At 48.3% G+C, this 27,637-nt stretch overlaps 10 protein-coding genes across 10 annotated transcripts; 6 read left to right on the top strand and 4 right to left on the bottom strand.

The window, feature by feature from the left end:
- Window positions 1-58: 58 nt before the first annotated feature.
- LAJ45_06093 (uncharacterized protein) lies at window positions 59-1,346 on the top strand (the record flags this gene model as incomplete). Its single annotated transcript, XM_046115660.1, has 2 exons — window positions 59-222; window positions 296-1,346. 2 exons carry the CDS (start codon window positions 59-61, stop codon window positions 1,344-1,346), a joined length of 1,215 nt encoding a protein of 404 aa, XP_045971244.1.
- A 2,888-nt stretch (window positions 1,347-4,234) lies between these two features.
- Window positions 4,235-6,638, bottom strand: LAJ45_06094 (uncharacterized protein; the record flags this gene model as incomplete). Its single annotated transcript, XM_046115661.1, has 6 exons — window positions 4,235-4,601; window positions 4,667-5,040; window positions 5,095-5,304; window positions 5,363-5,659; window positions 5,713-6,216; window positions 6,480-6,638. 6 exons carry the CDS (start codon window positions 6,636-6,638, stop codon window positions 4,235-4,237), a joined length of 1,911 nt encoding a protein of 636 aa, XP_045971245.1.
- Window positions 6,639-7,141: 503 nt separating this feature from the next.
- LAJ45_06095 (uncharacterized protein) lies at window positions 7,142-8,126 on the top strand (the record flags this gene model as incomplete). The annotated part of the gene is made up of 5 exons (XM_046115662.1): window positions 7,142-7,193; window positions 7,265-7,317; window positions 7,400-7,473; window positions 7,583-7,805; window positions 8,001-8,126. The coding sequence occupies 5 exons, from the start codon at window positions 7,142-7,144 to the stop codon at window positions 8,124-8,126; spliced, it is 528 nt and encodes a 175-aa protein (XP_045971246.1).
- Window positions 8,127-9,016: 890 nt separating this feature from the next.
- On the bottom strand, window positions 9,017-10,155 carry LAJ45_06096 (uncharacterized protein; the record flags this gene model as incomplete). Its single annotated transcript, XM_046115663.1, has 3 exons — window positions 9,017-9,096; window positions 9,174-9,449; window positions 9,549-10,155. The coding sequence occupies 3 exons, from the start codon at window positions 10,153-10,155 to the stop codon at window positions 9,017-9,019; spliced, it is 963 nt and encodes a 320-aa protein (XP_045971247.1).
- Window positions 10,156-12,968: 2,813 nt separating this feature from the next.
- On the bottom strand, window positions 12,969-13,713 carry LAJ45_06097 (uncharacterized protein; the record flags this gene model as incomplete). Its single annotated transcript, XM_046115664.1, has 5 exons — window positions 12,969-13,017; window positions 13,070-13,127; window positions 13,228-13,255; window positions 13,463-13,493; window positions 13,571-13,713. The coding sequence occupies 5 exons, from the start codon at window positions 13,711-13,713 to the stop codon at window positions 12,969-12,971; spliced, it is 309 nt and encodes a 102-aa protein (XP_045971248.1).
- Window positions 12,991-13,341, top strand: LAJ45_06098 (uncharacterized protein; the record flags this gene model as incomplete). Its single annotated transcript, XM_046115665.1, has 2 exons — window positions 12,991-13,138; window positions 13,235-13,341. The coding sequence occupies 2 exons, from the start codon at window positions 12,991-12,993 to the stop codon at window positions 13,339-13,341; spliced, it is 255 nt and encodes an 84-aa protein (XP_045971249.1).
- Window positions 13,714-14,153: 440 nt separating the features above from the next.
- Window positions 14,154-14,940, top strand: LAJ45_06099 (uncharacterized protein; the record flags this gene model as incomplete). Its single annotated transcript, XM_046115666.1, has 5 exons — window positions 14,154-14,165; window positions 14,223-14,284; window positions 14,340-14,433; window positions 14,500-14,671; window positions 14,795-14,940. 5 exons carry the CDS (start codon window positions 14,154-14,156, stop codon window positions 14,938-14,940), a joined length of 486 nt encoding a protein of 161 aa, XP_045971250.1.
- A 1,883-nt stretch (window positions 14,941-16,823) lies between these two features.
- Window positions 16,824-18,556, top strand: LAJ45_06100 (uncharacterized protein; the record flags this gene model as incomplete). Its single annotated transcript, XM_046115667.1, has 6 exons — window positions 16,824-16,853; window positions 16,957-17,146; window positions 17,339-17,637; window positions 17,697-18,272; window positions 18,334-18,447; window positions 18,521-18,556. The coding sequence occupies 6 exons, from the start codon at window positions 16,824-16,826 to the stop codon at window positions 18,554-18,556; spliced, it is 1,245 nt and encodes a 414-aa protein (XP_045971251.1).
- Window positions 18,557-19,734: 1,178 nt separating this feature from the next.
- LAJ45_06101 (uncharacterized protein) lies at window positions 19,735-20,810 on the bottom strand (the record flags this gene model as incomplete). Its single annotated transcript, XM_046115668.1, has 3 exons — window positions 19,735-19,874; window positions 19,981-20,098; window positions 20,187-20,810. 3 exons carry the CDS (start codon window positions 20,808-20,810, stop codon window positions 19,735-19,737), a joined length of 882 nt encoding a protein of 293 aa, XP_045971252.1.
- Window positions 20,811-20,861: 51 nt separating this feature from the next.
- LAJ45_06102 (uncharacterized protein) lies at window positions 20,862-23,407 on the top strand (the record flags this gene model as incomplete). Its single annotated transcript, XM_046115669.1, has 2 exons — window positions 20,862-21,073; window positions 21,163-23,407. 2 exons carry the CDS (start codon window positions 20,862-20,864, stop codon window positions 23,405-23,407), a joined length of 2,457 nt encoding a protein of 818 aa, XP_045971253.1.
- Window positions 23,408-27,637: the final 4,230 nt, after the last annotated feature.

Consider the following 27,637-nt stretch of genomic DNA (forward strand, 5'->3'; position numbering starts at 1 on the left):
CTACGGAGGCATTATCTGCTGCCCCCCCCCCCCCCCTCCCCCTCCCCCTCCTACAGTGATGGACGTGGATAGGTCACCGTCAATCACCCATGCTCCGTCCGTGGCAGCGACATCCACCTCAAAATCCGCTAAATCTTTGAGCGCAAGTCCTGGGAAGAACTACTCACCTCCGAAAAAGGTAGCTTCAGCTCCATCGGAGGATTCTGCGCGCTCTCCAGACCTGTATGTCTCATTTCCTCTTCTGCTGTGTCTGTCCTATACATTGCTCGAGACTTCTGACATTGGCGCGCAATAGGAAACGTAACGAATTGCCCAAGATCATCGTAAAGAAGGAGCCAACTTCTCCCGGTCCCCCCTCTCGCCATCGCCCGGCAAAACTCAACCTTTCCAACGCTCCCAATACCTCTTCCGGCGCTGCCACTCCGCGCACCGCGAATGGCAACCTAGCCACTATTCAAGATGTCGGCATGGCTTGCCTTTCCCCAGGATTTTCTACCCAAGACCCCACAATGCGGGAGCAACTCCAGCGTAGTATCTCCGTGCGCGAAGCCCAACGTTCGATAATTGAATCACGGCTCCATCGTCACGCAAAGCCCAACGCAGAACCAAACTCGAGGGCTGATCGCGATGAACCGCCCGCATCTGCACGTGATCGTAGTGATCGGGGGAGTGATAGGTCTGCCCATACACCAAGGAGAAGACCCCCAAACAGCTTGACAATAGTTCCCCCATCCCATCGTGCGTTTGCCCATGAGCGAGTTGTACAATCGGCCCCTCTACACCAATCATTTACAGGCCGACACCACCCCCCACCGCCGTCCCATCATAACTCTCAACAACATCCCCAGAACCAAGAAGTAAATCGTTTACCTCCCATTACTGATGTTGTTTTCGGCCCCAATCGCCTGGACTCAGCCCGCGGCATCAGGCCCCAGGAGGAGAACTCTAGCCGACAGTACTATCCTACCACAAGACCTGCATACCCATCGCCAAATAATATGGCGTATCCCCGACCACGCGAGCATCGTTCTGCCGAGGAGGCTATTGCAAATATGTCAGGTGGTCGGGAAGAGTTGCTGCCGCGAATAATTCACTATGGAGGGCACCAACCACCCACCCCACCCAGCCCACCACAGGCACCGGCACACACCCCGTCAAAATTGATGGTCAATGGTGTACAAGAGCACCCACCACACTCCAGCGGGACCAAGCGAAGACGAACAAGGGAGGACTATGGGGAACGAGATGGTAGCTTTGGAAGCGAGGATAGCCCAGATGCGAAACGAAGGAAGAAGGAAGAGTTTTTGTCGTTGTGCGCAAGAGCGTGGGAGTTGTTCCATTCTTGATTTAATAGCCGGGAGCTATGGTTTGTCCGATTTTTTCTTTCTTTCTTTCCTGTTCGTTCCTAAAATCATACTCGTTTCGTTTACCTTACATTGTGCTTTTAACATTCTTGTATCTCATTTCTCATCTCTATTTTTCCAAGTTTCTCTTTGGTTTGGGAACAGGTTATTGGGACGGGGGCTGGACTGGGCGGTATGGGAGGAGTCTGGGAAATCCGGGATCTCTGGGGAAAAAAGAGTACACTAACAATACTCGAGGTTTATAAGCCGGGTTTTCTTTATTTCTTTTAACGTTGCAACGCGAAACGGCTGTTTAGCGTATGGGACAAAAAAAAGGCTGCTGGACGGGTAGGGACGGGGACAGTGTCGAATTTTTTGCTATTTTTTATCATCTTTTTTTTTCGTGTACAAGGAGTCTTCTTTTTTTGTTGTATCCACCATATCTCTGTTTTCTTGCTCTACTTTCTACAGCAGATAATAATTGCGTGGGGGTTTGGTTATTATCAGTTCATGTTGCTTGGGGGCATATCTTTCTTTATTTTATTTTACTTGTGTTTTTTTCTATCTCTCATTTTGGTTACATACAATACCTCACCTATTGCTTGCTTTTACCTCTTACCACAGCCTCATTATTTCCACCTTACCTACTTATTTCTTTAGTATTTTTTCCTTTTAGCTCCCTTGAACACGGGTCCTCTTTCCTTGCGTTTTTTTCATACTCGGGCTGGCTATTATCTATGGGATGTGATTTTCTTTTGACTGGGGCTGGGGAAGGCGGACGGGGCCAAACGGGACATGGTGGGAACTGTGCGAATTTGATCTGCAATAAGAGCAGCGCGGGCCGTCCGGGTAGGGCGGATGGGTCGGATTTTTCTGTTTTATTTCTTCTTATTTCTTGATATTGTTGGTTGGTCGGTTGGTTTTGGGCGCTGTTGCGAATGGATAGTGAATATACATACATAAGTGTGCGATAACTGTTGGTCCAAGGAATTATGGAGGGCGGTGATGTGCACGAGTGATGAGCTGTGAACCTGCAGTGGTTGGTAGGGGTAACTCGGTTGAGCTAGTACTGTAAGAAATGTGGTAACCACCTGAGACAACGATCAAAGAGCTAGAAGGCGGAGCCCCCCCTTGAAACAGGTTACTGAAAGATTTACTACTAGCAGTGGCCACAAAGGCTAGGGCGTGCCAAGGTTTTCAGAATGGTTATTGTTTAGTAGCGTGGCACTGCGGGAGAATATACCATGCACCAACCACAACAATAGTGTGATAAAGAGTTGGTTTTCTTGGGCAGATAGGGTTTTCACTCATGATAGATATTCAGTCATAATTTGTCATAACTACTAAGGTGCGTATACGGGGAGCATTCATCGGCCTGAAGAGGTCAATATACTCACTGGGGGGTTCGTTCTACGTACATGTATGCGTATGCTTGATACGCAACATGTGTGAACGAGCGTCCTGCGAATTTAGTTTTTTTTTTCTTTCCTTCCAGCTTTTATGTTTGGTGGGGGGATGATCCAGCCCTACATCAAAAAAGGCATATATCTGAAACCACACATCTCCAATAAAAAACGTTTGTTCATCTTTTTTCCATATACGTAATACTACCACTTTTGGAGTAGCTCGGATTTTGTACACTGGGTGAAACATCTCCAGACTGCGGAAACCATTGACATTGAAGGGCTTTTTCAGCCTAGTGCTCGCTTACTACTTACTGATACCGATAGAATGTCGAATAATTTCTTGTTTCTTGGGGCTTTCCCAGGTGTAGTAGCGATCGCCATCTTGTATTAGTAGCACAAATGTTGCTACTAATCCAAAAATAAAACTTGATAAAACATATGTCTCCTTAGAGGAGCTCTAAGAGACGCCCGCTGATTATGACTCGAGATCTCTTAAAGATGGGGTAAGTCATGATGGCTTTATAGTTATGTGGCGCTTTTATGATTCGATGAGACCATCGTGGTAGATCGAGGAAGTGGGTACAACATCTCCAGATATCATTCACCTGAGATACATAGCGTGTGTTTCCAGTGCAAAGTTAATAAGTTAAAAAGTCTGACTGGACATGGGAGTAAGAGCTAGAGAAAGCCATGTGCCCATTTCTAATGCTGCTATGAGTAGGGTTTTGGATGTTTCACATTTAGGAACTTTCACAAGTGCGAACTGGAACTTTGGGTCAAGATGAATCATCTGATCTGACTAGATGCGATTGGACTTGGAATTTCCCACACGTTCAACCACATGATACGTCTATCCAACTACTGGAGTGCTGGTGGAGAAATGTTTACACTTCTTGAGAAAATATGATCCCTCTGCTTCATCCTCAAATTTGTAATTTTGAAGGAGTCCACAGTCTACATGTCTGCACAGACCAGTCAAACAGTCTCCCCCAAATAAAAAGAGAGTCAAAAAGAAATGCAGGTAACCACACCAACAAACCGGCCTAGTAGTTTACATCAAATCTTCACTGTTGTGAAGGGGAAATAAAGGAAAGATGATGAAAAAGGACCCAGTACTCGTACATGACAAAAAGGACAAAAACGAAAAAAACAGAGAAAAAAAGAGCCGCGCGCGCCGTGGATGTTCCATTCTTTACCGACAATCATGAAAAACAAAAGAAAAGAAAAAAGAGAAAAAAAGGGTGAACTTTGAACGAATATTTCTATTCGATTCAAATCGTGTTCCGACGTCCTCTGAACTCCCCAGAAGGCAAAAAAATAAGAGCGGGGGAATGAGTAGGGAGAAGACTATAGAATGACTAAAAACATAGATCCAAAGATCGATCTGTAAAGGTGCAAAATTATATACCTGAAGGAAAAGTCGAAATTTAATCGAAGATGAGGATTAAAGTGTAGTAAGTTTGAGAATGAGATTCATTGCTCCTCTTAGCGCCGAACTTGATTGTTGTTTGTATTGGGAGGGAGCCCGGGCGAGCCGTGACCGTTTACCATCATGGCCTGAGGTGCTGGATGGGCATGTTGGGTCGTCATCATTGGGTATTGCTGGCCATTGGGAATACGATGTTGTGTATGCTGTGGGGATTGTTGGTATGGCGACTGTTGTTGTAGCAGCTGGGCACTCGACATTCCTGGATGGACATTCATCATTTGCGCTTGCTGGGTATTGATGGTCAGGCCTTGGTTGTTTCCTTGGGGCATTGCGGAGGACCCCATAATTGATCTACGATGATGTGGGTGGTATGATTGAGTTTCGGGTGGCGGCGAGAGCATTCGCGCTCGAAATTGTATGTTACTGTGATAGGAAGTAAGCATCAACGTGACGTGAAGCAAACGTTCAATAATAGAAATTAAACTTACGTGTCGTTGTTAATGTCCACATCATACACTTGGGGATAGCAATCTTCTTCTCGATCGTACTTCATACGATCCCAAACAACTTCTTCCACATCAGGGAGTGGTTCAAATGCTGGTAACCTTCTATCAATCCGAATGCGTCCGCCACGCCCCACTCTTCGACGGAAGGTAGGAAGATTTCTCAAAGGCGCCTTTTTAGGAGAGGCTTGTATAACTGAGATATGCCTCTGAGATTGTTGATGGCTCGGGCTTGACTCCGGAGAAGAATCCATAGAGTCAGCTGATGCTGGAGGGCTTGGGAGGAAATATGTTTGTACTGCACAAAATGCAGCATTGGGTCCTGTTAATTTGGGGGTTTCGTGCTCAAAAAGTACGTCCTAAAAGGAGAGTCAGAATATAGATTTGGATGAATGGTTCTTCAGAGAACAAACCGAAGTCAAGTCGATAATATTATATTTAGGAACAACCCTCGAGTTCTTCAATTCGAGGTGACGTTCCGCTCTTTGCTTCTCCTTATCGAGCTTGAAATTTGATAGCTGCCGGAGATCTGCCTCAGCCGGCTTCCCATCCTGGCGCCCAGGTATCCGGGTGCTGGATGTTGAATCGACTGGTCGCGGTTTCTTCGGCTGTGTAGATGATGGCTGGTGAGCAATAAGCACGTGATATTATAAATGGGATTGAGTAAGATGGGGTTCATACCTTTGCAGGTATAAGATCTTCGTCGTCTCCTCTGATACCCAGTTTCCGTTTTGTTGCAATTAACGTACGCCGGTGCTCAAATATCGAAGCTTCGTATGCGAAGCCAGTCTTACGCATAGTCTCACGCTGCAAGACATCTTTGACAAGATTCCGTGCAGTATCAAGTTCTTGCCGAAGTTTCTTAACCTTATCGGTGCTTTGAGCATCCGTTCTTCGGGTCTTTCGGACCTGTCGAACTTCACGTCGTCTAAAACAAACGTATGGGTCGCCGTCATCCTTTTCATTTCCTTGCTCAAACTAGATACGAGTTTAGCAACGAGAATTTTATTAAAAGAAGCGCGACACCATACCTTCAGTACGGGAATGATAGCACGCCCTTCTCGGGCAACCTTTGCGTCTTTCCAATGCTGATATATGTGCTTTGCAAATATCCTTAACTTATCACTAATAATACCATCAAAGGTAGTCTCTATTTCTTCATAAGAAATAATAGTTGAGACATCCATCGATAAATATGGCTGCCTTTGCAAAGCAGTTTTCTCAAAATGGTCCATAATGAGTTCAAAATCATTGACCTTGCATTGGGCCCCATTGGGCCGTTTAGTTATTGCATTTAGTTTCTCAAGGTATTTTTCATCTTCAGTTGATACACAATATGCGACACCACTACAGTCCTCAACTGTGGAGGAAAACCGAATGTAGCTCGCCGGTCGGTCAAACCGCCGTGGGTAGAGCGATTCATAGTGCCGAGCTTCGATTTCAGCAGTGTTGGGGGTTGGAATAAAGATTTGTGTAACTTTCGCGCCAACAACGGCGGCTTGTGAGGCTGATATAGCAGCTTGAAGATGGTGCTCCTACGCATCGGGAAACGGCATTAGCTATTGTATGCGTGTTGAGAACACCAAAATGTAACAAAAATTATTAAAATGAACAGATACGATAAAAAAGTACATATAATTAATTTGAAACAAAAACAAAAGACATCCAATCATTCTCACACACCAAACAAATGGTGATTGTTGTGATGGTGTTGCATATCAAAAACTTCTTGTTCTGGAAGGAAACTATCGGGTGGTGTTCCAAAAATAGCACCTGAGAGGAGAAGAGGACAACGCACGATTTCTTCTTGACGCTCAACGCCCGTCTCTATCGGTGGAATATTTCTTTGCGCATCGTCGTCTACAGAGTCGATTTGATTCTCTCGTAGGACGGCCAGGGACTGCTTCGTTGACAGTTTTCGCTGTCTAAAGCGATTCCCTGCACCCGACCGAGTCATGGTGGCGACTCAGACGCGAAAAAATCGTCTTGACGATATTAGATTCAGGTGAAAGAGCGAAGCTCCAAGTTTGATGGACACGCGAGGGAAGTGATGAAAACTGATGATATTGAGCGGTCGCAAGGGCTGAAAGAATCGTCGCGACCCCTATCTCCTGTGGTGTTGAGGTCGGTCTATGCCACTAAGCAGAGCCTTGTTTGGCTGTATTGCATGTGTTGTTGTGGACGTACTATAGCGCTAGTCTCTAAGGGGAAAGATGCGGTATGACCGTGTCGAAAGGCTTGGTAGCTACGTTCCCAGATATTCGCTATCCCTGGCAGCACAATTCCCAAATCTACTGTGCTGTAAGGAGCAAGGGACTGCCGATACAGCTTCTCCCTATCATCCATCACGTCTACCGCAACAGCTGCAACTGCAACAGCAACTGCAACAGATACCCTCACTTTTGTCGACAGCCGATATATCACGACCTTTTCAGTGTCAATTCAGTTCGTGCAGCAGCTATGGGTCAAAACTCTTCCCAAATTATGGATAGCATTGTGTCTGGATCAAATTGTTTGCCTATCCCCACCCCCGCTCTCGATAAGCTATATTCGCGGTTCCTGGGTACTGAACGTGTTACACAGTCGACCGCGATGAGGTAGATCGACTACGAAAGAGGTTTATGAAGCTGGACAAGGTGTGTTCCTAATGTTTTCCGGTAGTTGTTTCGTTCTTGGAGAAAGTGATCAAGGCCTCACTGCGGGGTCGTTATTATGCAGGACAACTCTGGAACCATCGAACGTGAGGAGTTCTTGAGTCTTCCTCAAGTTTCTTCAAACCCACTTGCTACTAGGTAAGTCGCCGCCCTTATTTTTTTTCATTTCTACAAGCGAATAAAAAAGGAGAAAGAAAAAAAAAAAGGGAAGTGGAGTTTCGAACACACGGCTTATAAATTCCAACAGGATGATTGCCATCTTTGATGAAGATGGTGGCGGAGATGTCGACTTCCAGGAGTTCGTTTCCGGGCTGAGCGCCTTTTCCAGCAAGGGGAATAAGGAGGAGAAGCTTCGGTTCGCCTTCAAGGTCTATGACATCGATCGGGATGGCTATATCTCAAATGGTGAGCTATTCATCGTCCTTAAGATGATGGTTGGCAGCAACTTGAAAGATCAGCAATTACAGCAGGTACGTTCCAACTCCCCAATTTTTCTTAGACTTAGCCCCTGCATCTGTCCCAAGCCCCAAAATTCCAAATTCCATTGCCCAACACCCTTTAATTCGCCCCCACACACAATAATAAACATACGCGCACGTGCACAAGAAATGAGATATCAAAATAAGGCTTTCGACTAATGTATGTCTCACAACTTCTATTTCCAGATTGTGGACAAAACGATGATGGAGGCCGACGAAGACTTGGATGGGAAGATCAGCTTTGAGGAATTTTGCAAGATGGTGGAGAACACTGATGTCTCCATGAGCATGATGACCTTGGACCAATTTTAGGCAAATGTCGGTCCCATTAAAACTGCTTGCGTAATAATCGTAGAAGAGTCTTGGTTCTTGATTTTCTGTTTTTTTTTTTTTTTTTTTTTTTTTTTTTTGATATTGTCCCCGTGAACTAAGAATCAATCAGTAGTAGAAAAGCTCCTTTTTTTTTTTTTTACTGCACTTTTTCTTTTTCCCTATGGTGGTTTTCCGGGACCAAGGTTATCTATCTCGTATGATACCCATTGCTATTCCAGTTGTTTACGCTTCTTCTTCTTCATAAGCCACCAAGTACAGATCGCCGTGATGAGGCGGCAAGACCAGGATGTTACATGCGGAATATTCTCCCCACTCGTACATTCGCCTCAAATTTAGTAGGAGCTCGTGCTACCATCTACTCCTTATGGTGATACGGGAGTTCCCTGCGCCCATCGCTCATCATTTTTCGCACTCCCGGCGTTTGTTTTTATATCAAAAAAATTTTTTTTTAGCGAAAACTGCTTGCTTGACATCAATCCTTAGAGTATAATTTGTATACTAAATAAACAAAAACCAAATCAAATGATATACCCCATATGAGTCCATCTCTTGATAATACATACAAATACATGCGCGATAATCTATAACCCCAGTAACTCCACGACAGGTACCAACCCCCAACACCGATTTAGACCCCGAAATCCGAAACATCTATCATGCTTGTACAAAGGAGAAGGCAAAAAAGAAGAAATGAGCGACAATGAGATTACAAAAGAAAATTGTTAAAAAATGTTGCTTGTTATATCGCCGCTTCATGGTAATTGATCTATGGAGTAGCTAATTTAATTGTTGTCCCAGGTCGGGGGTCCCGAAGAGGCGCGAGTCGTGTTCAACGAGACGGCTTGTTTCCAGTTATACGGTCGGGGTGTCTAAGGCGCGGCTGAAGCTGAAGTAGATCTTTCTGGTGGCGCACCAGAGCCCTCCAACAGATCCAAGCATTCTTGGATCGCTATACAATACATGGTCCGTGAGTCAACAATATTCGTGCCTAAATAGGTAAAAGCAATTATTCATGGGTAACCATACCTCCTAGTATCTCTTCTTCCCATACCCCCATCTGGTAGTCTACCAGGCCATGCCTTTCCATGGAATCGCATAGTGCGATCAACTCCCGTCCCATCCTCTCCAGCATATCCTCCCGAATGATTTCTCGTGGGGGCAGAGGCGCCTGGCCCGTAGCGTTGAACTCGGTAATCATCTCCTTCTCCTTTTGCAGTACTACCAACCAGCAAGTGTTGAATTCGTTCCACAACCTTGTCCGGTCTCCGTACAATTCCTGCTCGTCGCGAACTAATCCTGTCACTGTTCTCAGCCCAAATTACTAAACAACTCTTTTCCTTGCGCATACTAGCAATAAGATAGAGTATCCTGGAAATAAATTAAATGAAATTTTGTGCATACCCAACTCAACAGCATTTGTTAATAACCAGTCGGAAATCGTGAGGAGCGATGTCCCTGCCTCGCCCAATCGACCATCTTGCATGTTTTGAAACGTACGTTTCAAGGCGCCTTGATACTGATTGTAAGCATCATCCAGGGCCGCGGCGTGATGTTGTTGCGCAAACTCATTATCATTCTGAACTGGTTCCGGCGCAGTCGGCTGGTTCAATTCCGGAAGGTTGGAAGCGTACGTATGTGGAAGCCGACCTGGAGTGGGACTGTACTGAGCGTACGAAGGACTTGAAAACTGTGAGGACGATTGATGATGTGGAGCAGAGGTTGGTGAGTCGCCGTAGTACTGAGAAGCACCAGAAAATTGACTCGATAGTACTTCTATCGCAGCATTCTGTCGTGGTGGGTAACCCGGCGCATAGTTAGAACCCTGTGACGGTTGAGGGATGTTGTATACAATATGGTTCGAGGCGTAAGATGGGTGTTGCTGTCTGTACTGAGGTTCCTGAGAATATTCGTTCTGATAGCTTATGGGATTGAGCAGAGGTTGTCCATATGACGGTTGTGAATCGTCCCCATGACGCGCTGATGGTCTATCTCTATCACTTCCTTCCATACCCCTCAGTGTAAAGAATCCGCTGTCTGCGACAAATTGGTTATGATAAGTCGTTGCCCCGCTGGCGGCAGGCAAAACGAGAGAAGTTGTTGACGTCAGTTTGCTGGTATTGAGAGATATTGTGTCGAGGCTGTTGCATGCAGATATATCTGCACGTATTGAGTAGTAGGTGGTAGTGATATATTCTCGTCGAGGCCGTGGCAGGAGGCAGGAAATGGGGGCTTTATTGAGTGGAACTGGCAAGTGGGATCGAGACGGAGGTGAAGCAGTGGTTCTTATTGAATGGAGTGAGTTGCAGTAGATGGTGGATCATTAAAATCAGATCGCTTGCTGTGCCGGAGAGCTTATATGTGTGTGCAGATGGGAGTGACCTTGTACTAATGACGAATCCCGTGTTGACTGCTTAACGAGTAGCGAAATCCAGGGAGAGGCTAGACTGCAGAGGGGCACAGCTGGTTGGCAATATGGACAGTACCAGGTAGGTGTGTGTGTGTGTTGTCCACCTTAGGACCTTGGATGGATCTGCCCTGGCTACTTCCTACTAAAATCTCTGGGGGATTGCCGCAGATGTTCTGGAACGTCAGAGCAGGTGGGTTGATGCTTGTGAAGAGATGAGGAAGGATGTCCGAAGAAGTCTCCGCTAGACTTAGTGAGTACTTCTTCTCGATCAGTTGTTTTTTTTAGCTCAGGGACCCTCACGGGCCGATTGGATAGTGGAGCGAGTCTTGTAGGACGTATGAAAACCGGCCCCCAGGAATAATAAAAAAAGCAAAAGGGGGGTTTTAGTAGCAAAAGAGTCAAGAGTGAAAAGGAAATACGGTGTGGGGCCTGCCCTACTTTGGAATCTGGAGATGAGAGTGAGAATGAGGCTGCGGACGTTGAGAGGAAGAGGAAATAGCCTCATACACGATTCCCAGATCTGGAGCTAGGTATGTAGGAGTTGATATGTATATAGCTAGTGGGAGAAAAGCTATCCTATCTAAGTACGGGATTAAGTTCGGGGGAGTAGTAGATTTCCTGCAGGAGGCTTGTCCGGGGAATTATTATTATTATGGGGTTCCAGTCAGAACTCTGTAAGGGCTAGGGTACAACATCAGGCAGAAAATAAGGACGATGAGAGGAAATGAGGCTTCCAGTAGCCGAGCTATGGGTGGAACAATCGACAAGCATTTCCAGAGATCGGAGGGGCTATTGTGGAGGGTGGCAGAGTAGCTGAGCGGCGGGGGTGGGGGGTGTGGAGGTGGTTGAAAGGGGACAAGAGCGGCGGCGGTGGGCTTGTGTGGAGAAGAAGTCAAGAGTAGAAGAGTGGACAGATGTGTGGTGGTGGTGAAGGGGAGAAACATCTCGGACGAACAGTTCTAGAAAAGAAAAAAAACTAAAGCTGCAAGGGCGCCCGCCTCATCAGATGAGATGACGATGACTTGATTATGAGATGGATGTTGATCCCGAGGAGAGTAGCAACAAACAATAGTAGCCAGTAAAATCGGAATATTCAAAAAGCAAAGCACGATAGCAGCATCACGAAGCTCGTACATACCCACAACATGTGGGATGATCGCTGCCAGCGAAGCTGTCACGATGTTCACAGTGGAACATTCCCAGTTAATTTGCGGAGGTATAGATCGACGGCTTCTATTCATCCAGGACCCCACCGTCGACCGACACCATGGGCATCGTGGGCGGGAGGTTCGAGACCCTGAGTATCATTTGCAAATCTCTTTCCATTTTTGGACTTTGGTACCTTTCGTTCCCTGGAAGTGGTAACTGTTTCTCCAAGCAAGATACCGATTCGGGTTGTTGATTGACTGACATGACAGTAACGAATCGGTTTGTCAATCGCCGGCTGTCGTTCGTTCTCAGTCTCGGTCTACCTCTCGCTCTATCTCATATTCTCTCTCTCTCGAGGTCTCTCTTGATACTCTCATGCTCTCTTTGACCTCATACTCTTTCTCCGAATGATCTCGTATCTCTCTTCGCGCGTGGTTCTGTTTCTGTCTTCCCGCTCTCAAGCCCGCCCTCGTCTCACATCCTGCACCCGACAGAGAGGTTCAGGCAAGGCGAGACATTGCAAAGACGGGGAATATTGAGCAGGGCATCATGTGTGAGTGAGTCTCCGCATCATCCTCTGCTATTGCCAGAAATCAATAAAGCTTCCTCTGAATGGGTCAGAATATGACGCAAGCAAAAGATATTGCCCGTCCGCCTAACAATCTTTTTGCCCCCCCCCCCCCCCCCCCCCCTTTGCTTTCTTTTCCTTCTTTCATTCCTTTCAGCAGCTGGGCATGCGTACCACTCACCGTCGTTGAGCTTTGAGTTGCTCTGTAAAAGAAACTCCCTCTTGCTCTGCCTCCAGTTCCTCACTCACACGACAACGTGGCACCCAATGCAGGGTTCTCGTCCCATCTTACAAAATACCCTGCTGGAGCTACATTAGAGGGTATCATTCATGTCGGTTCCCGTCGTTCATCACTGCAGATGTAAATCTTCCATCTCTATAATCTGAACCCGAGTTCCGAAGTTGGGCTTAAGCACCCACGGTAGATGGTAGATACATGTAATACCTACATAATAACCTGGCATGGTCATCCACAACTGATTGCTTGACTGATATTTTGTTTCTGCGCTCAGATGAAATGACCGCCGTATGGATCTCTTCCGTCGACTGACAGTACCACGTTTCCCTGACGTATTTTTTCCTGCTAATGAAAAGCAAATGATAGCTCCCTGTACATTTTAACCAGATTGCGACAGTCTTCTTGAAACGTGTGGCGCTTTTTCCCAGGAGGCTGGTCGTAATAATAGAGAGAGGGAGGTCAACTTGCCAGAGGCCTAGGGATGGGGTTGCGCCGTCGTCTGATGATCCTGAATCCTGATCAGATGCAGTCATTGGGCCCTGGTGGGTGCCGAGACGGACCCAGTACTAAAAGTGAAAGCCAGGAAAAGGAAAGAGACCAGAAACAGCCGGTCCGCACCTGCAGCAGAAGTAAGTTCCAATAACAAGCCCCCATCGCATAGCAACACAAATCCTGCCTATGACTACCGAACCCAACTTTAGACACTGATCAGACTTACATAACAGGCGCACCTTCTTCTCCACGATCTAAGCCTAAGCCTATTTTTCGCTTCCATACCCCGTACAACCGTTGGTTTGAGCCTTGCGTGCAGGAAAGCCTTAAAGATACTTGATCTGATGGAGAAAAAATGTCGCAAATACCCCCAAGGATGATGAAATGATCGTGGTCCACGCATGAACTTTGCATCTCGTAGATAGTGGTCTAACCAAATTTGCTCCGAAACATATACTTACTGCTTGAGAAAAGTCTTTATCTCTGTACCACCTGAGGTCGGGACTTTGAGTGTTAGCCAGTCGGTCGCAATGACATCCGACCAAAAAAGGGATGTTTTCTGGAAACACCTAGGCTTCTTTAATTTCCGAGCTCGCGGGTCACCAACACCCCATTGGTATATCTGCATGCGTGGATAGGGAATGGTGGAGTCTGGAGAAAGGGAGAAACATATTGAACCACCGATCAAGACCAACACTATTAATTTCCACATCTTGGACAATCAATAACTTTAGTGAACGGCCGGAAGAGTCCGAAAATGATATCATCAATTGATTGATATCATAGATATTGCTATACACTTAGGGAAATATCATGGAAGCCTCAAGAGAACGATTTTAATGCCAGTGCGTTGTCAAAAATAAGTTGGGCATGGAAGATGCCGGTTGTCATTCGGCAATGGTCCGAGAGAACCGCTTCTCCCGCCTCAATCATCCTTACAAGCGCGATGGGATTGCCCGCGTAGTTGCTAGATGGCGGACATATGGCATAAAGCTGACATTCGGCCGTTGAGCTTTTTTTCTTTCCTTTTTCTTAATCTTCTCCTCCTTTTGTTCCTTATGTCTGTTTTTTTATTTTATTTTTTCTATATTCCCCAATTCTAGTTGAGTACTGTAGATACCAGGGCAATTGCTAATCTACTTCAGTCTTAGAATGATACAGTTCGTCCGTAGTGATGGTCACCAACCGGTAATTATTTACCCAAAACCCTGTCCAACTTAGCCTGAGCATTCCGATGTGTGCATTGCAACGGTTGTCGCGAGTCGCGAGTCCCCGTCACACCAGTCAGTAGTCATGAATCCTAAAGAACGCATCCGGTCTGGCTGAAACAAAGAAAAGATCGTGGAACCGTGGAATTCGGCAAGCAAGCAGGATATGGTATGGCATCCCGACATGGAACATAGGTTCTTCCACGAACGGCCTTTTAACATTGGTACATTGCAATTCGTACGACCTCGACTCCGCAAAAAGTACTGTAATAACAATAAATTTATTTTAGTCCTCGAAAGCCCTATTTGCTGCCTCATCTATCATACCATCCAAGGTTACGAAACCCCATTTGTATCCGAGGCAAGCAAAACCGCGCATCATGTTTCCGATCGTGAGATGGGTGGGAAAGTTATACGTTATTCGTTCAATTCAATTCCGTTTATATCCGTTCCGGATCCCTTGTAAGTTTAGATACATGTATTTTTCCCCCGTTCCCTTATTGCGTGTGCCATGACCATGCGTAAGCACCAATAAGGAGGACTGGGCGAGAATTACCCTCGGTGATGATATGTTTATCTGAATAGTGGGCCGGGAGGGATCGATGGATCCCGCTCTATCTGCCAGTCTGAGCGAAGGGCAACTTGCTGTAAGGCTTAGGTTTGGGTCGATTCCGGATCGACGCGAGCAGTCAGTTTCACTCATTTCTGGGGACGGCATCCGTGAGCCCTAAAAATTGTACTCTGGGCTTTCCCTGGCAAAACTGACGAACGGAGTGGAACGATCACCACGTGTGATGGGATTTTAGTTGTAGCGATTGCGCATTAACTGGGTACTAGTAATAACACCGACGACCGGGAGAGACATAGATTGAGACCTAGGATCCCACTGCTGATAGATCTATGGAGTTGCCCTCAACAAATCAAAATCATGGGTTTACTCAGTCAAGTATATTGCCTTATCAATAAACCTTCAAATGAAATTCATAGAATATACTATAGCATTACAAGGCGCGTAGAATTAAAAGAAAGGGAGAGAAGAAAAAAAAGATTTGCATGAAGGATACAAGATTAGAGCTGCCTGTGATGGACTGCAGTTTCCTCGGCGTGTTAAGATGTGCCTCTACGCCCTTATTCTAATTTCTTGTGTCGAGCGCCCACCAATTGCAGGGGAGATTTCTCTCCTACTCAATTTATTCGAAGGAGGTTAATTAACTACTAGAACTATTGTGGGTTCAAGCATGTTGAGAAGTCGCACGATGGTACCTTGATCGACCCCAGGTACTTTCTAACTACAAACATAACCCTGACCGTTGTAGAGTAAATTGGCATGTAGTACCGAGCTTATCCCGATATTGCTGACAGAGAAGAAATTCACAGGACGGTAGCACTGCATGGCAATAGTACCCACAATCTCGAGAGGAAATCCGTTTTACCCCAGTATTTTAAAGTAACAGTACTATCAAATCCTTTACCATATGAATTGTGCACGGAGAAAAGACCGTATAAACCCGACAAGCTTATACTCTAGATTTTTCCCATCTCAATGAATTAGTCGAACAACGCATCCTACATCCTTAACCTGTAAGCCTTACATTCTTCAAGGTTTATCCAAATAAATAACGACAAAACGAGAGGGGGGGGGAAGATGAAGGGAAAAATACCAGGCCTCTGGGGGGAGGGGTACAAGCAAGCACGGTCCCCACATGACGTGGGTAATATTCTAGAAATCAATTTATAGGTGTTTATAGGCGCATGGTCAGGCACGCTATAAAAAATTCGCGAACCAATCTGTACATAGGAAGAGTAAAAGAGTAGATAGAGAAGCTTCTTCCGATCTGTGTTGGTTGGTTGGGTGCATACATTAGTATCCAGGACAGGCCAGGAAACCCATGTTGCAGTCGGTCGTGCGTGTGCGCTTATTGATTAGACGATGTTCTGCCGCCGATTGATGTGCCATGATTAAACCCTAACCCTTGCATATGTAGGTGCATGTGACGTCCAACCTTCCGTTCCTTGGAAGATTCTCTAGGGAAAATAATATATTATTGTTGCTGTCACGTGCTAATCCTATTTCCAAAATCCTTTCCAAGTTCGCTGGACATCTCCCATGCGGTCCGTTTCATGATGTCTCGAGAGTCCGAAAACAAGAACTCTGAACAGTGGCAAAATTCCGGGGCTGAGGGTTGTCTTAGCTGGCGAAGCGATGACCGCGATGCCCATGGTGTTTTGATGGTCTTAGACTTGTAATTATTTGTTGTCAAGGAGATCAACCAAGGTATCCAGGCCAGAGCTGCTGGGAGTCACAGCCACTTTTGAAATGTGTGAAGTGGCTCCTCTCGAACGGGCTTGTCAATTGTGTAAAATGCGGGTGTGCGGTGCGATGGCGAAAAGTCAAAAGGATGTTGGAGGTGCATATGCAATGCCAATGCCCTATGTGATGGGCAAAGTCAACTCAAAATTTGAGGTGGGGTGCAATGGCGCTTAGTCAGAGCGGGGCACACAAATTTCGTTACCCCTCTTCCAACTTTCTCGTGGTTTTTTTTTCCCTCTCTCTCGCATCAAACATCTCTCCAATCCCCTACATTTCTCCCTTTATTCTCCTACATATCCTGCAATGGCGTTCGGAAAGATCTACAGTTACCCCGTACGTGTCCCTGTTGAGCCTTGCTTTCTGCCTCGCTTTTCGTCCAGTTGATTTCCTTCAAATTGAGTCACAGTTATATTGACATATTTCGGCTTCTTTCTAGCAAAACCCTCGCACAACTGTTCTCTTAGCTGTTGCTAAGGCGAACGGTCTTGATGTCGAGATTGTCCATGAGGAGCCTGCCAAGGGTGTGAGCGCTGAGTACCTCAAGATCAACCCCCTCGGAAAAGTCCCCACCTTCCAGGGTGAAGACGGATTCGTCCTCTCTGAGTGCATTGCTATCGCTATCTACCGTGAGTTTCCCAAACTTGATACATCTCTGCAGCTTGGTTTGCTCTGGGTGCTACAGCAAATCCCTTGCCGCGTGAAATATTTACCTCTGAATTTTCGTATTGCAATCTTGTGCCTGAGCTATCATATACCTTTCTTTCTTTCATTGAGATTGTGAGATTTCTGTGCTCGCACTTGCTCATAGACACGCATAGTTACCGCCCAAAACGAGAAGACCACTCTTCTCGGAAAGACCAAGCAGGACTATGCTCAGATCCTGAAGTGGATGTCTTTCTCCAACTCTGAGGTCCTCTCCAACCTCGGTGGCTGGTTCCGTCCTTTGGTCGGTACTGCTGCATACAACAAGAAGTCCGTTGATACCGCCAAGGCTGCGACCCTTAAGGTTATCGGTGTTTTGGAACAGCACCTCCTGAGCCAGACCTTCCTTGTCGGCGAGAGACTTACTCTTGCTGATTTGTTCGCCACCTCCATCCTTGCCCGCGGATTCCAATACGTAAGTCTAAGAACCTAGCGGATTATGAAACGTTTCAGCTCCCTGATGTGTAAAAATAGGTCTTTGACAAGGAGTTCCGCGCTGAGCACCCCAACCTTACCCGTTGGTACACTTTGATCCACAGCCAGTCCATCTACACCGAGGCCGCTGGCGAGCTCTCATTCATTGACGAGGCCATCCAGTACACCCCTCCCAAGAAGGAGCCCAAGAAGGAGCAGCCCAAGAAGGAGGCTGCCCCCAAGGCTGAGAAGCCTGCTCCCGAGGAAGAGGAGGAGGAGGACAAGCCAGCTCCTAAGCCAAAGCACCCCCTTGAGGCCCTTGGAAAGCCCACTTTGGCTCTTGATGACTGGAAGAAGAAGTACTCTAACGAGGACACCCGCTCAGCTGCCCTCCCTTGGTTCTGGGAGACTGTCAACTTCGAGGAGTACTCCCTCTACAAGGTTGACTACAAGTACAACGATGAGTTGACCCAGGTCTTCATGTCCTGCAACTTGATTGGCGGCTTCTTCAACCGTCTTGAGGCTTCCCGCAAGTACCTCTTCGGTTCCGCCTCCGTGTATGGTGCCAACAACGACTCTGTTATTACTGGTGCCTTCTTGGTCCGTGGACAGGAGCACCTCCCTGCTTTCGATGTTGTAAGTACTCCGTGATGCCGCTGCGTTCTGCCATGCATATCAAGATACTGATTTCAAATAGGCCCCTGACTTTGAGTCATACGAGTTCACCAAGCTCGACCCTACCAAGGCTGAGGACAAGGAGTTTGTCAACGACGCCTGGGCCTGGGACAAGCCTGTCACCGTTGGCGGAAAGGTATGTATAAGAAAAAGATACTTGGTCGTTTTTCTAATCGTACTAAAAGAAAAACTAACTCTTTTTGAAATAGACCTACGACCACGCTGACGGAAAGGTCTTTAAATAGACGGTAATAAATGGGTAAAAAAAAAAAAAGGGAAAAAAAGTCAATTTTTTTTTGTTATTAGCTAGATGAATCCATGTCGATGCAGCAAAAAAGTTTTTAAGCTGTTGTTCTGTCGAGTGATACCTAATGAAGCAATCACGTCACCATTTTTTTTCTTTCCGTTGTAGCCTCCTCTGATACGTCCGTCATTGTTTCTCACTCGGCCGGTTTGGTCGGTGTATTCCGTCTCGTGAACTAGATTTAGCCTTGGAGACTACATCTGATCTGGTCAACTATAATAGCCGCAGACAGGGCTGATCATCCAAACCCGGGTCTGTTCCATAGTATATGTGCAGCTGAGGTAACAAGGCTTGGCTCATGGGCACTCACTCGAGGACTTGACGTCCTGTAACACAAAAAGATTTTAACGGACACAGTCATGTTGTCTCGTATATACTTTTCTTTTTTGCTCCAATATAGAAATCCTACTATCTATATACGTATGTAGTATTCCAGAGGTGTCACCCACCCGCCACACGTGCAATAACTGCATGTAAGTGATAATCGGCTCACTGTGTGTGTATTAGAAGTGATATAGATGAACTCAATTGTATTTCCCTTGTAGTACGGTGAATTGTATTTCCCTGTAGTACGGTGAATTGTATTTCCCTTGTAGTACGGTGAATTGTATTTCCCTTGTAGTACGGTGAAATTAAGTATTGCCCCAAATATTGCGCTGGAAAAACCCATTAAACCCCACGAAACTCGAGACCACAACTAAAAGTACTGTGTTGAAAGTCATGGTTCATTTTTGTCGTGTGCTCGGGAGTAATTGCATATCTCTTCCACCGCCAGTGTGTAAATACCACAAGTACGGTAGAAGTGCACAGAACGGCTTTGCTAGCGGCGAATCCTGCAATTGCACCCTGCGTATCATTCCGGCAATGGGGCCGGTTTGGTACTACGTGTAGCCAATTCCTCCGGGAACGATACGTAGATATAGACACAGCTTTTTTCTCTCTCTTTCTTTCTTTCTTTCTTTCCACCCCAAAAGCAACTTATGTATAGTATATGTATAGTGTAGACCAGCGCAGCCCAATTGAAACCCAGCGAAAAAGAGGTAAAAAAAAAAAAAAAGAGTACAAGAAAAGGGGGGCAACCCATTACCGTTGCCATAACCATCAGCAGCACACCAACATCTACGCCTCCCGCCGCGCGTACGGAATGTTCTTGTGCTCCTTCTGCGCCTTGCGCTTGCGCTTCTTCTCGACCGCCTTGTCGAGCTGCTTGGGGTTGAGCTTGCGGTACTTGTCGAGCAGGAGCATCTTTTTCTGCTCGGCTGTTTGTGTTTTGGGGGGGTGGTTTGTTAGTATCTGGTGGATGGTGATGGTGATGGTCTTGGGGGAGTGTGTGGTGGGGAGAAAGGAAGGGGGGGGAGGGAATACTTTTTTTGAGGTAGAAGGGCTTCTTCCCCTGCTTGATCATCTCGCGCTCCTTCTTCTTGTGCTCGCGCAGCAGCTCCTCGCTGCGCTGCTTTTGTGCCTGTTGTTGCTTTTTGGACTCCTGTTTTTTTTGTTGGTAACTATATCAGCATCGCCGTTTCACCATTTCTCACCTCCCACCCCCCAAAAACAGAAGAAAAAAAACATACCATACTCCTCACAACCCTCTCCATCTCCCCCCTCCTCCCCGCATCCCGCTCCTTCTCCATCTCCCTCTTGAGCACCTTCACCTCCTCCTCGCGATACCCCTCCAGGAAATCATAGTTCCTCCTGAAAACCCGCTCATCAAACACCCCCTTCACAGCAGTATCGAACCGCGGGTCCCGCGGCTTCAGCCCCGCCGGCACGAGCGGCGCGACAACCTCGCGCCGCCGCGTGACGGCGCGCTTGGACGAGAGCTCTTGCGGCGCGTGCTTGGAGGTGCGTTTCAGCTCTTTGCGGGTTTTGCGGGGTTTTTTGTCTTTTGTGGCGGCGGGGGTGGATTTGGGGGCGGCGGGGGTGGGGTTTGCGGAGGGGCGCGATTGGGATTGGCGGAGGGAGGTGGCGGCTTTGGAGAGTGTGCCGAAGGAGATCTTGGATAGTGCTGAGGTGGGGGATAGAGGGATAGGCACCTCGGGCTCGGATTCACCCTCGTCTTCTGAGGCATCGTCGTCTCCATCCTCCCCCTCCTCCTCCTCCTCCCCCTCCTCGGACGGCGCATCGTCCATCCGCTCGTCCTCGTCCTCGACGTCGCTGTGGTCGTCGGTCTGCGGGCGTACTCGGCGTAGACTCATTGTGCGTGTGTGTGCGTGTGTGTGTGCGTGAGATGTAGCAGTCGAGAAAAGATGAGGTTGCCGCACAACCCTGGCCCTTGCGTGTGTGACAACGGCGTGACAGCAGTGTGCGTCTTTGGTTGCCTGAAGAAGCTGCCCAATCGCAATTCTGATATTCATCTACAGACACACGGCTTTCTCCCTCCTTTCATGGTCTCCGCTGCCACAAAGGCCCTGTCGCTGCCGCGTCTCTCGTCGCTGCTTGCCGGTGCTCTGGTGCTGAGGTCTGCCCGCTCTCTCCCTGCTATCCCCCGAGGCTGACTCTCCCTGCTATCCCCGAGGCTGATCCCCGAGGCTGACCCTCCCACACTAGACCTCTCCCTCTCTCCCCAATGTCACGCCCATCCACCCGCGCCTCCGAGCCCTACCACCACCCGCAGCAGCAGCAGCAGCCCTCCGACGAAGAAATCACCTTCCGAGGCCGCCGCGGAGCATCATCACGCCCAATGGACCGCTACCAGCCCCCCAGCCGCGACACGAGACCTCCAGCGCCGCCGCCGCTGTCCCTGCTGCGCGGCCGGTCTGAAGGTAGGCTGCACAGCAGGCCAGCCCCCACCCCCAGGCGGGACCTCGACGGGCCGTGGCGGGAGCCCCATCATGATAGCACTGGAACAGGCTACGGCCACACCTCCTACCGCGGAGACAGCGGCCGAGGAGGGGGACGTGGGAGCTACGACAGAGGTGGTACGGGCTCCACACCATCGCGGGCCCACCATACAACAGCAGCAACAACAAGCTTCACCGGAGCAATGAGGACCGCCAGCACACCCGACTATGGGCGCGCCCATTCGAGGAGGGATTCGTACAGCTATCCGGACACACCCGTGTCCAGCGATGGCGGGGTGGCCCTCCCGAGTAAGTACGAGGGACAGGACTACCGGAGAAACGACCAATGGAGAGGCGCCAACCTCCCGCCGCCGCCGCCGCCGCTTCTTCCCATCCCCGGGTATGCTAGTGTCAACGACTCCTGGCGGAACGATGCCCGCTTCCCCCCGCCAGTCCCGGGCTCAAGCTCAAGCTACAGAGGAGGAGAGCCGCCGTACCCCAGGCCCAGCAGCAGCAGCAGCTACCCCGAGAGCGCCCCTCCCTACGCCCCGAGAGACTTTGGATCCAGCTCCCGCGAGACTACGTTCCGGGGACGTGGCTCATCGCGAGACTACCACACGGCTACGCCACGACAAGAAGTTGCCCGCAGGTCCGAAAATCGCTACCCTCCTCCTCCCCACATTCCCGTCTACTCTTCCACCCCGCTCCCCCCGCGGGGCCCTCTCTCGTCAGCGCGTTTCCGACAGGGTATTGACAAGCACTCCAGATACAGCTCAACCTCTGCGCCGCCACCACACACACACAGACCGCTCCCGCCCTCCTCCCCGCGCCCCGGCTCCAGAGCTCCCCCTCCTCGCGGGAGAAAGGCACCCCACTACGAGCGCCCCGAGCCCAGAACAAGGCTGCCCACTCGCCCCGAACAAGAGCCTAGCACAGCAGGAGGGCCTCCTGTCCGCGGTCGAATGGACCCTCCTCCTCCTCATCATCACCATCATCGCTCAGACCCCCATACCCACATCCCGCTCGAAAAGACACGAAAAGCCGTCCCCGTCCCCACCGCCGAGTACCTCGCCCTCTCCCTGCAACCCGCGCGGCTCGCGTCGCCCGCGCCGGACCGCGAGCAGCTCATCATCCTCGACCTCAACGGCACGCTGCTGGCGCGCAAGTGCGGCCGCGCAAAGTCGGGCTCCATCAACCCGACGCCGCGGCCGGGGCTGCGCGCGTTCTTGGGATACATATTCCGCCACTTTGGCGTCATGGTGTGGAGCAGCGCGCGGCCGGATAATGTGGCGCTGATGCTGAAGGCGCTGTTTACGCCCGCGGAGAGGGGGATGCTGTTGGCGGAGTGGGGGAGGGATACGCTCGGGCTGACGAGGGTCGAGTTTAATCAGAAGGTGCAGGTGTATAAGCGCCTGGACCGGGTGTGGGAGGGGCAGTATTGCGTTGCGTTTCCCGGGAGGGGCGGGTGGGGTCAGGGGAATACGTTGCTGCTGGATGATAGTCCGGCAAAGGCGGTGGGGCAGCCGTATAACCATGTTGAGGTGTCGGAGTTCTTGGGGACGATGAGGGAGGCGCGGGAGGATAGGGTGCTGATCAACTTGGTGGGGTATCTTGAGGAGATTAGGTGGCAGGGCAACGTGTCGGCGTTCATTAGGACCGCGCCGTTCGGCGTCAGCGCGGGGAGGGAGGAGGTTGGGAGGCGGGTGTTGGCGGAGTTTGGGTATGTGGAGCCGGTGGTGGAGAGTCTGACGGAGGGGCAGCTGGAGGTGGAGCGGGTGGATGAGCGCGATGAGCGCTACTTGAAGGTGAAAAAGGAGAAGAAGAGGGTGGTGGGTGAAGCGGAGCTGCAGAGGAAGATGGAGAAGAAGGCGAGGAAGAAGGAGAGGAAGAGGGAGAAGATGGAGGCGGTGAGGGCGGGGGGTGCGAAGGAGGTGGGTGGCGGCGGGGGGGTGCAGGTGGAGGTGGAGGTTGAGGGATGTTGGGGGGGGGGGGGGGGTTTGTTGGGGGGATAATGTGGATGTGGGATTCTTTGTAGCTAGCTAGCATCTATGGGTGCAAAGAATGAGAAGGAATAAATGGTGGGAATATGGAGGGTCAGGTTCGGAATTTGTTTTTAACTGAAGGTCTTGTCTGTTGTCTGTTTTGGCATCGTTAATGCATGTGGATGGATGGGATGGGATGGGATGGGACGGGCTTGGTAGAATTGCTGCTGTAAAAATCTGCTGGATAGGACATGTTGCCCCGCCGTTATCTACACTTTGTGGTTGTGGTGTCATGTGTGGCTCTACTCTTCCTCGGGAGATTGAACTTCTTACTGGCTACTTGATTAAGTGTTTGTTGCTAGAGGGTGGTCGGTTCTTTGTGGTTGCTTCCCCAGGAGAGGAGTCGTTCTCGGGAAATAGTTATTGTAATTGCGAAGGTGACGGTCACAGCGGTACTATATAGTGAATTGCGCACTGGGGATTAACTGTTTTGTGTTTAGAGATGAGTTGGAGAGTAGGAGAAGAACTTGGGAAGTGGATGAGGAAGGCCAAACAGCTCAGAGAGTAGTTGGATTGCACATTTGCCAGTTTCTAGTTATGCATCATGGAAAATCACTCGCTGAATCACAGAATACGTATTTCAGAAGGCCCACATTTTTTCCTCGTTTAAACTCGTAGGAATAGATGCCAGAATATTTGTGAGCCGAGTCAATTTGCTGAATATTCAAAGTTCTGCATTCTCGTCGTATATAGGCAATGCTGGAAAATTAATGAATTAAACAAAAAAAAAAAAAAATAGGCAATGCTGGATCTAGTAATATATTTCCGGTACTTAAAAAAAATAACTAAAACCCCCCCGCGGATCTGACATAGTACTGACTGTTATTTGATTCCCCAGGCTTAGTTGGAAGGAACGGTTTGCTAAATCGTGGAGATGCTTATTTATGATAAAAGTATGTATTATGTTTGAGCACACCATGGTGCCAGTATTATATGGCTTTGGCGCCGTTAGTTCTCTGGTGAGGCCGCCAATGTGGTAAATTACTCCGTACGTTTCTCTGCCCAACGAGTTCCCGGCTGAGCTGCTGTATGATCTCGCGGCCAGTTTTTGCGTGATAGCGGATCCCAAGTTTCGGTTTTCAGGGACAAACAAAATCTCCAATCCGTCGACTGGTAATATATGCCCACCCACGATTTTCACCACCAAAAAAAAAATATGAACATGAGCAAAACAAAAAGAGATGATGGAGCTGCGGGGAATCGAACCCCGGACCGCTTCTATGCTAAAGAAGCATTATACCACTAAACCACGGCCCCATTGGCATTAAATTCTTCACAGCCTTTTCGCCCCGTAAATATCTACATAGCTGCGCTGCTGCTAAACTTTTTCATGCACTAGCGTGGCCGGCCTAGGAAGCGATTGGCCAGGATTAAGGCAGCGACGCGCGAAGTTTTCGGCACATTAGCGTACTCTGGAGACTGCGAAATGCGGCGGGGCTGCTTTGCTGTGTGCTTCTGGTGATTGGGTTTCTTTTGAGTAGTTGGTCCATCTTGAACGTTAGAGAGCTAGAAGTGATACGTCGTGGCTACGGTATATCCTACAGTAAAGTAACTACTGTAAGTACATTTGAGTTCTAAATCTGTGTGTAATAAACTTTAATCCAATATTTTCTATATACTTCAATCTCTACCGCTCTTCACATATATATATATATATAGAGTCGCAGACTATTATCACCGCTTTAGTGGAAAGAAGGCTTTCATTCGAGACATATGTATGCAGTGATGGGCATAGACCCCAACCGTTGACCAGATTATAGATTTGATACTCTAGATCAAACCTGGCAGCTCGGCCTGGTACCACGGAGCCTAGAATTCCATAGCTCCTGTAGCTATCTAGATTACTAGATGACTCCCCATGGGCGTTTAGAAGCGGTTTGGATGAAGTTTAGAGTAATAAAATTTGGATGGCAACGCTCCAGATTCAGAATCTGAATGGGGGACGTTCAAATTTCCAAATCTTTAAAATTTGAAAGGGCGAGATACGATTGGTTAAGAAAGGTTCCGGGTGGGTCCTGATGTTACGCACTAAACCAAAGCAGTACTTAAAAATCTGGAAAATATTGTTCGCATTCGCATCCAGATTCACCTAAACGCCTTCCAAATTTTCACGGGAAGTCGCCCAATAAAAAGCAATCTGAGGGGAGCAATATTATTGGTTGAGAGAACACCAAAACCGCAGGTTACTACGGGAAGGAGATTAAAAATCTAGCTCCTAAATCACTTCTAAATTCCCACGGGAAGTCATCCAGTGACTATTTGTCATGAAATGCAATAAAAGTTGATCAAGCTGGTACTTGTAAGAGCCTGCGGCGGCTTCCGCCCTGCTGCTCTACTGTAAGCCGATATATCGATAAGTGGTAAAGTATACTCAGGGGTTCAGTAAAAGGTCGTGAAAAATCGCGCTTATCTTCACGGCCTTTTACTTAACGCCTTAGTATAACGTAGAGAGAACACATAACTCGGTAGGTAATAATATCAACAGCCCTCAATGTCCTAGACACTTCACGAACCGGCACTTTCCACATTGTCAGGTCCTAGGTGATCGAAACCGCCGAATGGAGTCACCGGCGAGGAAGAACCTACCTAATGCACTTCAGCGAATCTTTGTTACCGAATAATGCGGTCATTTCTTATCTGTCGATACTCGGGGCGGGAAACGTTTCCACCTGCAGCCCCCACGATTGGCGGGGAATACCAAGCTTTCCGTGCAGCCCTATAGTTATATCGCTCTGGTCAGGGGTGGCTGGGTCCTCACAGAAACACCAAAAGTACATGTACTATAGGCTACTCCATGTACTTAGGTACATATTCTTGATTTCGAACAGTTGAAGCCGGTTTAAATCCGGAATGGACAGGACCAGGCGTCCCTGGTCCATCAAACAGGTTTGGAGTTTCAAACCGCGGATCAGGTTTCTAGAGATATAACATAGCAAGGGGGAGTTTGATATAGCTACATATATCGCAGGGAAGTATATAAAGCTTGAATCACCTGTGTAACCACCTCTCAAACATTTACTGACCGTTAAAAGGGCGAAACACTATCCACGAAATCGCCTAAATACCCCAAAAAATACATGGAACGATCATCTTGGATAGTATCTAGCTCCATATCAACAGCGTTATGTGATATACTCCACTGTACCTGGCTTGTGCAAACACTACAAGTTAGTCTACAGCCATCCCAGCTACAACAAGATTCATTTCAAACCCAATCTAGCTACAAGGAAGTCCTCTACTCTAGGGGAGAAAGCAACAATCGGTCCAATGGATCATGTGGTGACAACATGATCGCAGACCCATCGATACTACCGTCACAAAATCCCGGCCGGGCGCTCGAGCCATATTTCCTACATGTCAGACCGTGCATGGGAGTTCGTGCCTACACTACCAAGTTTATGTACCTCTATGTACTCTACTCTACCTGCTCTAGAGTAAAGTACTCTATGCACGTATGTGACAAGTACATACGAGTAAAGCAGCGTAGTAGTAGTCTCGGCTCCAGGTTCTGCACGCTGTAGCGTCCTTTCTCCCGACCCTAGAGTAACAACCCCATACACCCGGCGGCGGCAAAGAAGACCGGGGAATGGCCAAAGGGATCAACATACGGACATGAAACGGCCCGAAAACCGGCCACTCCGGGATCTACATGTGAACTACAAATGACGCGTTACCGGGTGCGACTTAGTAGTCCCTGAAGCAGCCTGTAGAGGAGTAAAGTAGATATCAGGTCATGGCCATGCCGAGGATAACAGTCCAACAGCGGGGAAACCGTGCAGCAGAGTGGGGCAAAGGGGGCTGGTGGGGGTACACAGGACGAGTGATATTCCATGATTACAATCGGAGGAGAGCCACACACACCGATCCACTACAAAGAATCACTCGTCCGCCGCGCATTTCGATGATGACGAAATCAGGTTCTTGGGGAAGAATAGACTGGTAGATTATGTAGCGCCCCGCACCTTCTTTTTCCGGGAAAGGTCCTTCTTTTCGTTACTGGCATCGGACGAAAGATCCGTTACGTGTTGGTCGTTGAAACGCTCTCATTGGCGGATAGGCATTTCGACCACATAAACGGTAGGAAACCCTTGTCCAGTGTTCAAAATCACCAAGCAACGATTATTATTATAATTATAATCGTGGGTTTTTTATTTGCACTACCGCTAGATTGAGAACACACGGACGGGAGGAAACGCTTTC

This window comes from Morchella importuna (genome assembly GCF_003444635.1).
Source record: "Morchella importuna strain M04M26 chromosome Unknown Morimp01GS017, whole genome shotgun sequence".
In the NCBI taxonomy this organism is placed as follows: domain Eukaryota; kingdom Fungi; phylum Ascomycota; class Pezizomycetes; order Pezizales; family Morchellaceae; genus Morchella; species Morchella importuna.